General features: G+C 40.5%; 1 protein-coding gene across 3 annotated transcripts in view; it reads left to right on the plus strand.

The window, feature by feature from the left end:
* Positions 1–9,463, plus strand: part of SLC7A6 (solute carrier family 7 member 6) — a 51,062-nt gene extending 41,599 nt beyond the window's left edge. For all 3 annotated transcript variants that reach the window (XM_061593610.1, XM_061593609.1, XM_061593611.1), the window contains 5 exons: positions 1,406–1,509; positions 2,529–2,625; positions 3,554–3,703; positions 3,960–4,143; positions 5,535–9,463. In XM_061593610.1, the coding sequence (XP_061449594.1) occupies positions 1,406–1,509; positions 2,529–2,625; positions 3,554–3,703; positions 3,960–4,143; positions 5,535–5,626 (627 nt within the window). In that variant the 3' untranslated portion in view covers positions 5,627–9,463. The remainder of the gene's footprint in view (positions 1–1,405; positions 1,510–2,528; positions 2,626–3,553; positions 3,704–3,959; positions 4,144–5,534) is intronic.
* The last annotated feature ends 3,525 nt before the right edge of the window (positions 9,464–12,988 follow it).

Below are 12,988 nucleotides of genomic sequence, written 5' to 3' on the forward strand. Positions count from 1 at the left end.
GAGTGGAGGGTGAGTGGAGTAGGGGATTCCCCAGGCCTGAGACTTGGACCTGAAGGCCAAACCATAGTTCATTAGTATGAACCAGCCCAATCTCTCCCTCTTATGGGTCAGTTGCAGATGTACTAGTGGCTGCTTGCAAACCGTAGTTTACAACATTAGATACACACTCCTTGTCCTTCTTCCATTTCCCTGCTCCCCTTCTCTCCTATCATAAATACAGTTTCGTGTTTCTCTATGACCATGGTTTGCAAATCTACTTCAAACCATGCTTTCAGTCTTTGGTTTATGAAAGAGCCTCCTAACTCGCAAATTGCATCAGTGCATTTGTAACACAAAACCATGGCTAACAGTGGAAACAGAAGGGGAGAGGGAAATTGCTCCAGAGGAAGGGGGAGTAGTGTACATTTCTGAGGCTGGCCTCCCAGTTTAATTTGCAGACCATAGTTTAGAGCAGTCGCTGAAGTACAACTTCTATCAGCCCAAGCAAGCATGGTCAATGGACAGGGTTCATGGGGATTGTAGTTCAGCAACAACAGGAGGGCCACATATGGTTTACAGGGAACTGGTTTATATCTACATCAGTCTAGTGTGTGTGTGTTTAAAATTCAAGGCCTATATATGGGCTTTCCTATTTCCAGAGCACTTATGAGACAGTGCAGGTGGCTACTCTGCATATTCACTTTTTTGAGAAAAGGGATGGGACACCATTCCTCAGATGTGGAACCAGAGATAAATCTGCTGATGTAGGCAAGACAAATATCACGTCTGCGACAAGTACAGCAGTTGTGAGATTAGAGTGTAAGGTATTTTCACCTGATGATAAAAGATGAGGAAAGATTTCCTCATGGAGGAACGACTTGGATGGTGCTGAAGAGATAAGAGAAGCGATAAGTAAATATGGCAGAGATGCAGTAAAAATAAGATCATCAAGAAATCATAGACCATTATAAGAGCAACAACCATACTATAGCTTGGGAAGGATGTTAAAGCCTTCATACAAAGATGTTGCTGTCTCCTTATGTTGAACAGCTACACGTCATCCTTTCCTTAAACAATTGAATTTAGTGCTTCTCTGCAGCTAGGCTGTTTTATTCCTTTATATATATAATTTGTGATTCAGCATATTGCCCAGGTGGGGTAAAGAAGCTGAATCATTGAGCAATCTAATTTGTTCATGGTAATACTCTGTACCTCGGGCTTTCTAAACAGTAAATTCATATTGATTTCTGAAATTCAGTTTGACTGGACATGAACTTCAAAGCCAGACACGTTTTCCGTATCTGTGGATGAGTTGTTCACTCAATTGTACTGGTTGGATACTTCTTGAATAATACATTTTACAAAGAAATCTGTATGTGTTTGCAGGTTCAACACATTGTAATTTCCCTCCTTTTCTGTTTATTAGACATTTGCTGAGCAAGTATTTGGCATGTTCAGCTGGACAATTCCGATTGCTGTTGCCTTGTCTTGTTTTGGTGGACTCAATGCATCTGTTTTGGCATCATCTAGGTAAAAGCATTTCTATTGTTAGTTCATCATAAGGAGTGATAGGGAAACCAACATTGTATGGCCTGTATAAATTGTAAAGGCTTACTGAAAAGACACATGATCTATAGTGTTTCAGTGTTTGAGTTCAGTTTTTTTGTTTTTAATTCAACAGATGTGTTAAAGATACCTAATTGTTTATCTATTATTCTGTACTAAAGTAGTCTGGGTACAAAATTCCACTTCCACAGTTTTAAGAAGAACACAAGCTGCTATGAGGCCACTCTGTTCTCATATATTTTTTGATCAATTGTGCTTATGCCCATCCTTCTGCACGGACGAACATGCTTGTAGAATTAGAACAGATTCTATTATGGGCACAAGCTCAAGATAGGAAGCTGCTCTGTACAGAGTCAGACCTGTGGTCCATCTAGCTCAACACTGAATATACTGATTAGGAGCCACTCTCCAGGGTTTCAAACAGGAATCTATTCCCAGTCCTAGATGCTGGGGATTGAATCTGGGACCGCCTTTATGCAAAGAAGGTGCTTTGCCCCTGAGGTACAGCCTTTCAAAAGCTCAAAAATACTTGTTTGAATTCTTCAGAACTATTTTGCACAGAATTTTTGAAAAGGACAAGGGAGGGAGGAACAGATACGAGATGGGAGCAAAAAATATGTGCAAAAATATAAATAAATACAGATTTGGAACCATTGCCTGTGCAGGTAGGAGAGAACAGAGAATTGTGGAAGCCAAACTCAGGATCCCTTTGCTTCCAAGCCTGTAATAAGCCTTGTCTGCCTGAATGTTTCTGCTCATTCAACCAAGCAAATGCATCACATTTTGTATAAAAAGGAAGCAAATGACTATTCCCAGATCATGAAATCTTGCAGAATGCTTGCAGTCCTGGAATGTCTTGGCTATTTCTTTAGATCAGACCAATTCAGTCTTGGCTTGCATAAAATAAATCACTGAGTGATGTCTTGGGTGCTGTTTTTGGCTTAATATTAGATGTAACTGTGCAATCTGACGTTTTTGTGTAGGCTGTTCTTTGTCGGATCCCGGGAGGGTCATTTGCCTGACCTCTTGTCAATGATCCATATAGGGAGATTTACACCAATCCCAGCACTTCTCTTCAATGTAAGTTAACTATTGTGACTTTTATGTATTAGGTGGATAGACCTTTTAGTTACAGATGTTACACCTTGTATGCATCTGATGAAATGTAGAAGTTCTGTTACCCCCACATCATAAATTCCCCTTAACATGGATGATGGACAGACCTAGTGGAACTTCTTAAATTTTGTAACTCACCCTGACCCTAAAAGGTGAAATTGTAAATGGATATAACCTCTTGCCTGCTTAACCTCTGGCTATTGAATGTCAGCCCAAATTAGATTCAACTTTAATTTATATGCCACCATTCCACAAAATAAATTGTGTTCAAGATGGCTCACAGTTGTTACAGCAGTAGATTAAAATAATCAGTAAGCATTGCATTAGCAAATGATGAGTGCTGTCACGAGAAGCTCAAGCTTGGAGTTGCCAGGGGTTAGATGTTTCATACTTGTGGAACAGCCACAGAGAAGGCCTTTCCTGCATGCCTTTGTTGTGCTGAACTGTGCACATGCAGGCTTTCTAAGAATGTCCTCTTGAAAAGTATGGAGGATAATGTTATAGTAGGCTTCAGAAACCTAGTGTTCTCCAGACGTTTGGAATATAATACCAGTCACCTGCAGCCAGCATAGCTATGCTGATGGGGAGTTGGAGTTCAAAAACGTCTGGAGGGCACCAGATTCGGGAAGGCCCTGATATCGTGTAGAAAGCAAATGAACTTCTATCCCAAAATAAGTGACAAAGCAAAAAAAAAAAGACTTAAGTATTGCTAGTGGCATAGGGTTGTATTCAGTTAAGTCCTACACAGAGGAGAGTAGACCCATTGAAATTAGACATGTCTATTTTAATGAGTCTACTCTGAGTAGGACTAGCATTAAATGCCACCCACAGAAATGGGGAAAAATGCCACCCTTGGAGGTTTTCACAACGTTCACATTATCTTTCTTTACAGTGTACCATGACTCTCATATACTTGACTGTAGAAGATGTCTTCCAACTTATTAACTACTTCAGCTTCAGCTATTGGTTCTTTGTGGGACTATCAATTGCTGGACAACTCTACCTCCGTTGGAAGCAACCAAATCGGCATAGGCCACTCAAGGTGAGAATTATAAACAGTCCCATCCTGCAATTAATCTAGAAACAATACATTCAGAAACGTTGCACCAGTTCTCTGTGAGATGAGTAGCCTTAGTCTCTCATCTGCATAGCTGTTAAAACTTTCTAGATCAGCATAAGGTGGTTTCTGGATAAGAATCAGCAGCTTAATGACCATGAAAAAGTACAGCAAATTGGAGTGTGACTTGGCAGTTGTTAATCCTAGTTAACTCAGGGTTCATATTTCCTCTCTCTTACAGCTGAGCCTGTTTTTCCCAATAGTCTTCTGCATATGCTCAATATTTCTGGTGATTGTGCCACTCTATAGTGACACAATTAATTCCTTGATTGGCATTGGCATTGCTCTGTCTGGGATTCCAGTCTACTTCATGGGTGTCTCCTTGCCTGTTTCCAAGAGATCATCCTTTGTCAGCAAAGTTTTAGGTAAGATACTTTTTTCATTTTTTAAAAATAAATGATAACTAAAAGGACCACATTAGGTAGGTAACAGCCGTTATTGAAAAAAGAAGAAAAATTGGTTGTATTTTTTTTATGCATCTATATAATAAACAGTAGTGTAGTGGCAAATTAAGAAGTGCAGGATCCCTTCATGTTAATCAGAACCAAGTCCCTCCTTTTGCTATTGGATTGAGAATGAGATCCTTCTTAATGCCTTCTCCCACAACAGACATCCCTAGAAGCCAATCAGCATGAAAGAGGAGAGTGTTAGTTATTGAGAAGAGTCTTCTCAGTGACTGATTCACCTCTTTTCACTCTGATTGGCTCCAATCAGCAGGAAAGGACAAGGAAGCATGTTAAAAGACTCTGGCTAACATGCTCCCCTTTCATCCCTATGCTGGAGACATAGGGACCCTGCTTGTACCCTGCTTCCAAAAAAGTAAGGGGCTTAAGACCCCCTGAGACCCTGAACGATTACACTCCTGATAATAAACATTAATGTTTTGTAGGAGTACTTCTAACTTATTCTAGGAATGTATTTGCCAGATAGCAAAGATGTAATATTCTATAAAACACGTATTCTATAATTGCACAAAAATGTAATATTCTATAAAAAGGTTAAATGACAGTGCTGTTCAGTAATAGCTACAACTAGTGGCAAATTATTTTCAGCTCTGCTTTTAGTAATGAAAATATTCCATAGGGTTGAAATATAAGTATTACAGATCATGTGCACTCCCAGACAGTGTGACTACCTATTATGGGGAATAGGAGGGACTGTGTGTCCCTTGCATATCTCCATGCAGGCTGCCACCTCTGCTCAGACAAGCGAGATGAGTTCTTCACTTTACTGAGCCCTATTGCAGGTGAGGGGACTAGAGAAAGTTTGGATTCAAACTGCTTTCTCTGGAGAGAGAGAGAGAGAGAGAGAGAGAGAGAGAGAAAATGCTCTGTTTAAAAACAGCATTTCTCTCTATCCCAAGCAAACCTCTTTGAAATCACCCTGCTGGCGTCAATCAGCTGATTGGTGCTGAAAGCTATCTTCAGAGGAGGTTCCTGTAACTGCTCATTGGTGGTTACAGCAGCCTCCTTTGAATGTTGACAGGTGTCAGTCACCTGATATAATTTTGATGTTAGGGGTCCTGCCCACCTGCCAAAGTTGGCTTGTGAGGGGTGGAGGCTTTGGGATCCAGCCTGCCAACTGGTCCAGTTTTCCAAACCTGATCTAGTGGAACTAACAGAAATAGACCAACATTCCTTTTAAAATATAATCTACTACTGATTCATCTGCCAGTCTAGTTTCAATGAACCATTGGTTTTGAACCATATTGTTTAGATTGTTGCCTGGTTAATTCTGTATCTTACCTCCTGGACAGGTGCTATCACCCGAGCTACTCAGCTACTTTTTTACTGTGTTCTGACAGAAATGGATAGTTTGGAAGAAAAACTAGAAACCAAATCTGGATAAAAATGGAATTGACTGGAAAGGTAAAAGTAGCTGCTTAAGAGACGGTGGATTGGCAGAAAGCATCACTGGAATTTTTACTAAACTGTGATTCTTGCTGGATCATACTGTGTCATGATCTAGGGCTTGTTGTTTTTTGAAAACTGTGGTTGAAAGGCTTCTCAGGCATAGGACATATCATGATTTTCATCTAAAGATGCTAAACTTTTCTTCACAATGAAAGTGTCACACTAAGAGCTCAAAAATAAAGTTGACTTCAGAGAACTTGGCAACGTGGCAACAGAGTTTATACCAATTCCAAACTGCTGGAGTTTAAAAGGCACAAGTAATCTTCCCAACCTATCAACAGTTCAGCTGTTTAGTGTGAGGCAGAACTTTGTAGATTGATGTTCATGAGAAACTATTGCATCAGAGGAGTTGAATGTGTCAATAAAGATCTAGGAACTAGCTTCTTCATTGAGAGGCAAACACACTGGATGGCAATTAATTCCTTGAGGCTGTTACTCTCAAACCCTTCACATAAACGTTTACTTTTTATTATTAAACAAAACAAAACTTTTATGTTTTAGGAAAAGCTAGTCAGTTTTTGCTTTGGCCAGTTAAAATTGGAACCCACACAGTACAATATTCAAAAAGTAGAGCTTTAAGGCAAACATTTAAAAATGTTGAGTGTCAAAGCAGAGATTGTTCTATTTGGCATTTTCCTACCACTGTTTGTTGTAAAAAAAAATCAAAATTTAATGCTTTTTCACCTTTCATTTGTTTTAAGAACTTTATATTGCAGAACTGTTTTGCAGTACCATGACTGGAATTGGCTGTTTTGATATGTGGATATGTAAGAAACAGATGAAAAGAGGTACTTTTAAGTACCACTTTTCTATACATATCTTATGGGCCGAGTTCATGAAAAAAATTGGCATAACGTTTGCTTCCCTGAGGTGTTTGTTGCAAGGAACTGAGAAATGGCTGCACTGTCCAAGTGGAAAAAAATAATTCCAGAACTTTGCTCTGATTCTGGAAACCAATTCTGTGGCTGTGCGTTGACATAAAAAGGCCCTAAGAGCTCAACTTCTGTGTCGCCACAGATTTAACTCAGTTGCCTTGGCATCATCACTAGAAGAAATGAATGCTACTGACCTTAACTGCCTTATGTGGAGATAACATGAAGATTAACAACAAGGATTTGAAGAGACATACATATTTCAAACACAATATAAAGATAGGCATCCACAGAAGGATGGGCATTGGATCATTGTTACAGTTAGGCCTTTGAAGTGCCAACGAAACGGCATGCCCAAGATGATTTCTCAGTTCAGAATAGAAACATTCAAACTAGGCAAGCCCTCATCAAACCTTGTAAAAGTTGTCTTGGTTGAGGAAAACTAGCTTTTTTAAAAGGCCATTTTTGAGGACTAGTAGAGGGGATAGCTGCTGACAGGGAAACAGTGAAAACTGTGTTACTTGCTCATAGCTCAAGTCCTTTATAATTTCGCAACCTCTGTGTGAGCTGGAGGTCACAAGTAATGCTATATTATATAGTTAGAAAACTGAAGCTAAATTACAGTGACTTCACCAAGACCATCCAGTATGACCATGATGGTAGAGCAGATATTTATAATGAATCATTCCAAATTTGAATGATCGTTTGGTGCTCTGCTTCTCACAAAAGTTGTATGATCTATAGTTATTCATGCCTTCCTTTCCATGCAATGCACCACATATGTTTCCCTAAGCTTGGTTGTACCAGCAACTTTTCAAGGAGCTTTGTACATACTAGAACTCAGTGGCCCAAGGAAAAAAATGGAAATGGACTGCCTTCAAGTTGATTCCGACTTATGGCGACCCTATGAACAAGGTTTTCAGCGGTATTCAGAGGTGGTTTTACCATTGCCTTCCTCTCAGGGTGAGAGGCAGTCACTGGCCCAAGGTCACCCAGTGAGCTTCATGGCTGTGTGGGGATTCGAACCCTGATCTCCCAGTTCGTAGTCCAGCACTCTAACCACTATGCCACACTGGCTCTTGGCCCAAGGAGAAAAGAGTAGCAAAACAAGATTCTAATCGAGTTTGATTCCTTTCCCCAACTTTATAGAAGTCTTTGTTTTCACACTCTTCTCCAGTCCTAATGGAATAACTTTTTGATTGGTTTACATGCTTAGGAAGGCCAGTTCAGCTGGAAATGCTTGGAGAGAAACTAAGGCTGCAGTATCCATTTACCTGGAAGTAAGACCTTGTCAACTCAAGGAGACTTACTTCTGAGTAGACATTGTCCTGTAAAGCTGCAATTCTGTGCACGCTTACCTGGGACTATGCCCCATTGAACATAGTAGGACTTGTGAGAAAACATTGATATGACTGCACTCTTCTGGTATTTTAAGTTGGGGGAGCAGGTTCAACAATGGTAAGAGTTCACTACCCTTTCCTTTTCTGGGTGAGTAATCTACCAGATTGTAGCATTTGGGAAAACAGCCATGATAAGCAGCAGGTGCTGCTAGAAGCTGCTCTGTCCAGACCCAAACTTCTCAGCAATAGCATTCTGGGCCAACACACCCAGCGAACAATTTGTGATGCAGCTGTCCTCTCTCTCTCTTTTTCTGATTGTTCTGTGCTCAGTTTGGTGGTGGAGAGTGTGTACACTAGTACCATCTTTAACTTCCAGCAAGAACTGAGACAGACTAGGTGGGATAGTTGCTGGCAGGCACATCACATGTCAAGGGTTGGTGATAGGCCCTCTGCAATTGCCCCTCCATGCTGATCCTGCTGCTGACTTGTCCTGTTCCTGAAGGCAAGCGGCCTGCAAAGGGCTAAGCTGGTCCATGTTGGGGGAAAAAGAATGTCTAACTAGTCATCTTCCTCCACACTCTCTGCTGCCCCCATCCTTGCCTACGCACATCTGCCTGCAGCCTGTCAAACTAATAGGTTTCCTAGTGCTAAATAATAGAAATAAATCTGATTGCTGAGACAAAAACCAAAGGGTTTTGTTTAAAAGAATCCTCTCTTTATACAGAGTTTCTAGATATGTCTATGTGGCTGGTTGAACAAACCCTATCTGTATTTTTATAGTAATAAAAATCCCAGAATTTGACATGGTTGTCTCGATATTACTGCAGTGCACAGCTCTATAAGAAGGCAAGTACATAGCTGCTGCTTGAGGAAAAATACTGAAATCTATAGCTTCAGATGTCTTATTTGTGACTCTAAAGAACTTGGGCATGTGATTGTGGAAAAAGTGGGGTTTACAAGCAGTTTTTTAGTGGTTTGATGTTACAGCTGGATTGATAATCTGTTCTATTTGTCTAAATATTACGTTGGTATTTATTTTTTTACCTACAGAAAATCTGAGACTTGATTTGAAGCTTATTCTTTTGATTAACAGAATGATTGAAAATGGTCAGTCAATCCTAGAGTATATGGAACCCATCCATCCTAATGCTTCTGTATTAGGTTTCAATTTGAAATAAAACTCTGCTTTTATTTTCAATACCTATTTGAAATTATATAAATATAGGGTGGTGTTCAGTGCTATTCTTACTCAGAGTAGACCCATTAAAGTTAATAGACATGACTAACTTGTGTTCATTAATTTCACTGGGTCTACCCTGAGTAGGGCTTAGTTGAATACTGCCCACACTTTCCTTTTATTTCACTGTGTGTAAAAGTGGCACTCATTTGCGGTGTTATCTCTATATTATTATTACACTCCAGCATACTGTTAAAGAAATTGCATGGGTTAGCTTCTGATCTGTCCAACGGATTGTAATAATAGCTACTTTTATATAATTTCAGTGTGCATAGGAACTTTGTGGGCAGGGGATTAAACTTCCACTATGTGGGAATAAAACAGTGAGACCCTGATGCTTGTACTCCTTTTGTTTGTGTAGAAAATTGTTGTATTTAATTAACCATACTGCATTATAGGCATGTGTATTTAAAAAATGGAAAAGTCATGGGACAGGAAGGATGCCAGGGGCTGATAATTGCAAGAAGGGCAGCAGCAAAGTTTTGAAGTACATCCCAACTATGCATGCAAAGATATTTAAACTGTATCTTGAGTTTTATGCAAGTATTCCACATAGTAGTCTTTTGCAGCTAGGGACCCAAGCACTATTTTCAGCTTTCCTAGTTGCAACTGTTGTGGACCTCAACTACTTCTTAATTTCTCTTTCTATACTATTCTCAAAGCCAGTTTAGAATATGTCTGCTGGCTCTCCAGCTGATCAAAGTACAAACAGCTGAAGCAAAGATGGTACATCCATGTCCTCTGATTTGTTTCCTAGAACTAAGCAAGCATAAATCAAGAGTGTTTTACAGTCTCCTATTTCTAGGAAGAAATGGAGACAAGTCAACATTTCTCAACTGCAGGAGAGTAGTTTATATGCAATCCCTACATGACTAGGATTACTCCTTTGTTGGCATTGCCACCTTCTGCCTGAATGATGCAATTGCTGCTTTTTCATTCTATCCTATTTTGCTTCTGGCATATATGTAAGAGAGGCCATTGCTATAGGAGGTTTACTCTGGGGGGGGGGGAAGTGCTGTACCTATTTAACTGTTCATTGACAGTAGTTCACACAGAGGTAAGTGGATTAAGCTGACAAATAAGCAAGAGCCAAGAGACACAGGAACACCACCACTTTTCATTCAATATTAGTGGTAAGATTGTGTCCCTTTGAGGAATTTTCTCAAGGGGACAGCAAGAACTCCAAAGCTCCCTTGCATATGAGAAGACAAAGGATGGGTAAATCAAGAGGCTTGGGCTGCAATCCTAACCCCATTCACAGGGAGTAAGCCCTATTGAATTCAACAGGAGTTGCATGAGCATGCATGGTTAGGATTGTGCTGTTAATCACAGCTTCATAGCTGTCTACATGACATGTGCATGAGGGATGGGGCAAAAAAGGCCTCAGCATGTCTAAGGCATCATACTGCCCCATTAGTATTTTGCATCCACTTGCTTGACTAAATAACTTCATAAGTAAGAGAGGACAAAGACATACAATATTTTTACCCTCAGGTTTGGTGATTTAGTATGCTACCTTGGAATATGCATAACAGCTATCTATGGGCCTGCCCTGTGGGTTTAGCTGAGTCTTCAAGTTCAGTTAAAGTAGTAGCCTACATTTCATAATAAGGTCCAGGGGTTATTTGGAACTGTAGGAAAGTCTTAAAGGCACAGTTAAATCAATTTCATAAATGTGATGGGTGATCCCACATACTCCCAATATTCTACCTGCAAAGCTAGGTCATGGTGGCAACTTCATAATTTCCTGTAAAGTTGGGGGGGGGTTGGTAGCTGCTACCTCCACCACATCTGAATTAGAGTTCAGCTTTCTTTTCCTCCTTCCTTTGGCCCCTGGGAGATGGTCACTAGCAGCTTGAACGTTGTATTTGGTAAGTGAACTTGAGCATGAAGCGCCACTTAAAAGTGGAAATTGTGAGGCTGGACTATCATTTCCATCCCAAGCACTTTTCTTCTGCTGCTGCTTCCTCTGGATGAGAAGGAGCCACTGTCTGGTGAGAAGATCCCTATATGCCCCAGAGTGCAGCAAGACTAGCACTTTTTATAGGTTAATTTTATTTTTTGTCCAGTAAAGCTGATTTTGCTCTATCCTTATCTGGCCTAGATTTATGCCTTTGTAGTATTGAATTCATCCTAGATTTCTTGGTAGTATTGAATTCATCCCATGTTTTGATGAAATATTTCAGCTTAATTTCAATTTTGTAACTTATTTATCCCCGCCCCACCCCGCTTTATATTGTGTTTCTTGTAAGCTACTTTGGGCACAGTTCACTGTGGAAAAGTGGCACGTGACAAACTTCATGCTCAAGCCTTTCTGAAAAGGGGAACTGCAACCTCAGGGGTTTTTTTAGTTGCTCCTCTCTACCTTTCCTACTCTATCTTTTTAAAGATGGAAGCAATCAGAACACCACAAAGTAGTAGCCTGATCCAGCTACTTTCAGATATACACACCCATGCGTGTTTAATGGATGTATCTAAGTACCGCAGCAGAAACTTGATGAGTTTTGTTGCAGTTAATAGTGACATTTGTGTTAAAGCCTTCCCTCGAAGGTGTTCAGAGCAATACATGGTTGCCCTAGTTTATCAACCCTCAGAGGTAGGCTAAGACATAAGAGCAGGGCCAAGGTGTCTGTGGGCTTTCAAAGTTCAAGATTTAAATGTTGGTTCTGTAATGTAGGTGAAGATGTGCCCTAGATCAGCCTTTCCCAACCTTTGGGTCCCCAGTTGATGTTGGATTACAGTTCCCATCAGCCCCAGCCAACATGGCTAATGGTTAGGAATGATGGGAATTGTAGTCCAGCAGCATCTGTGAACACTAAAGTTGGGAAAGGCTGCCCTAGATGTACCTATAGACCTCTTGAATCTTCACACAGACGTCCTTTGCTAGATTGGAAAACATTCAGTACCAATTTATTGTGCTTTCAGTCTCTCTTCTAATAATTCCTAAACAGTTTTTTTTCTTATGGGAAACTATGCTAGTGTTTATGCCATCTTACTGATAACGTAATAAAGTGGTACTGTTGGTACAACCAATAGCTTGAGGGCTTATGCAAATATTTTATGCTCAACTACACTGTGTTAAGCAACAGAACTGCAAACTTCCATTTAGATGAAATGTTTATCTGAAACAGCTGTGACCCATCATCAGGTGTTTGGGAGTGAGGGACTACCATCATGCTTGTGACATACAGCTCTGTCTCTGTTCCATCAGATTTCAGAAGGCATGGTTCAAGTACTTGACTAGTGTTGGGAAGTGGTGATGGGCTGGATGCAGGTCAATAAATTGAAGCCAAATCCTGATAAAACACAGGTCTTGTGTTCTGAGTACTTGAGGTGGGGAGGTGACTTAAACAAAATGGGGAAATGAGATGAAACCCTTCTGGATGAAATTCCAGAAGGAAACAGTCGTCAACAGTATCAAAAGCTGCCAAGAAAAGAAGGCTAACAAGCAGTGTTGCACTCTTCCCCCCCCTCCCCCGTGACATCAGTGAGGCCAATGAGTGCCATGACAGTGCCTGAAGCCAGACTGAAATGGATCCAGATAAAGTTTCCTCTCAAACGAAGACAGGCTGCTACCACTTAAACACCTTGCCCGAAAAGGGGATATTTGTCATTAGGTGATTATTATTAAACACTTCTAGGTCCAGAGCTGGGCTCTCTTAAGGAGGGGATGCAAGGCAGCTAGGACCTCTCCCAACCCCAGTGACACATCTGTCACGCTATGGATCCAGACTAGCTCATCTTTACCATTGCTAGAAACAGACATGACAGAGACAAGGACTTAAGAAACTGTCAGTGTTCTCTACCAGTTCATAAGTAGTCTGAAGCTTGTAAAGTATACGTTTCAC

The sequence above is a fragment of the Rhineura floridana genome, chromosome 13 (assembly GCF_030035675.1).
Source record: "Rhineura floridana isolate rRhiFlo1 chromosome 13, rRhiFlo1.hap2, whole genome shotgun sequence".
Lineage (NCBI taxonomy): Eukaryota > Metazoa > Chordata > Lepidosauria > Squamata > Rhineuridae > Rhineura > Rhineura floridana.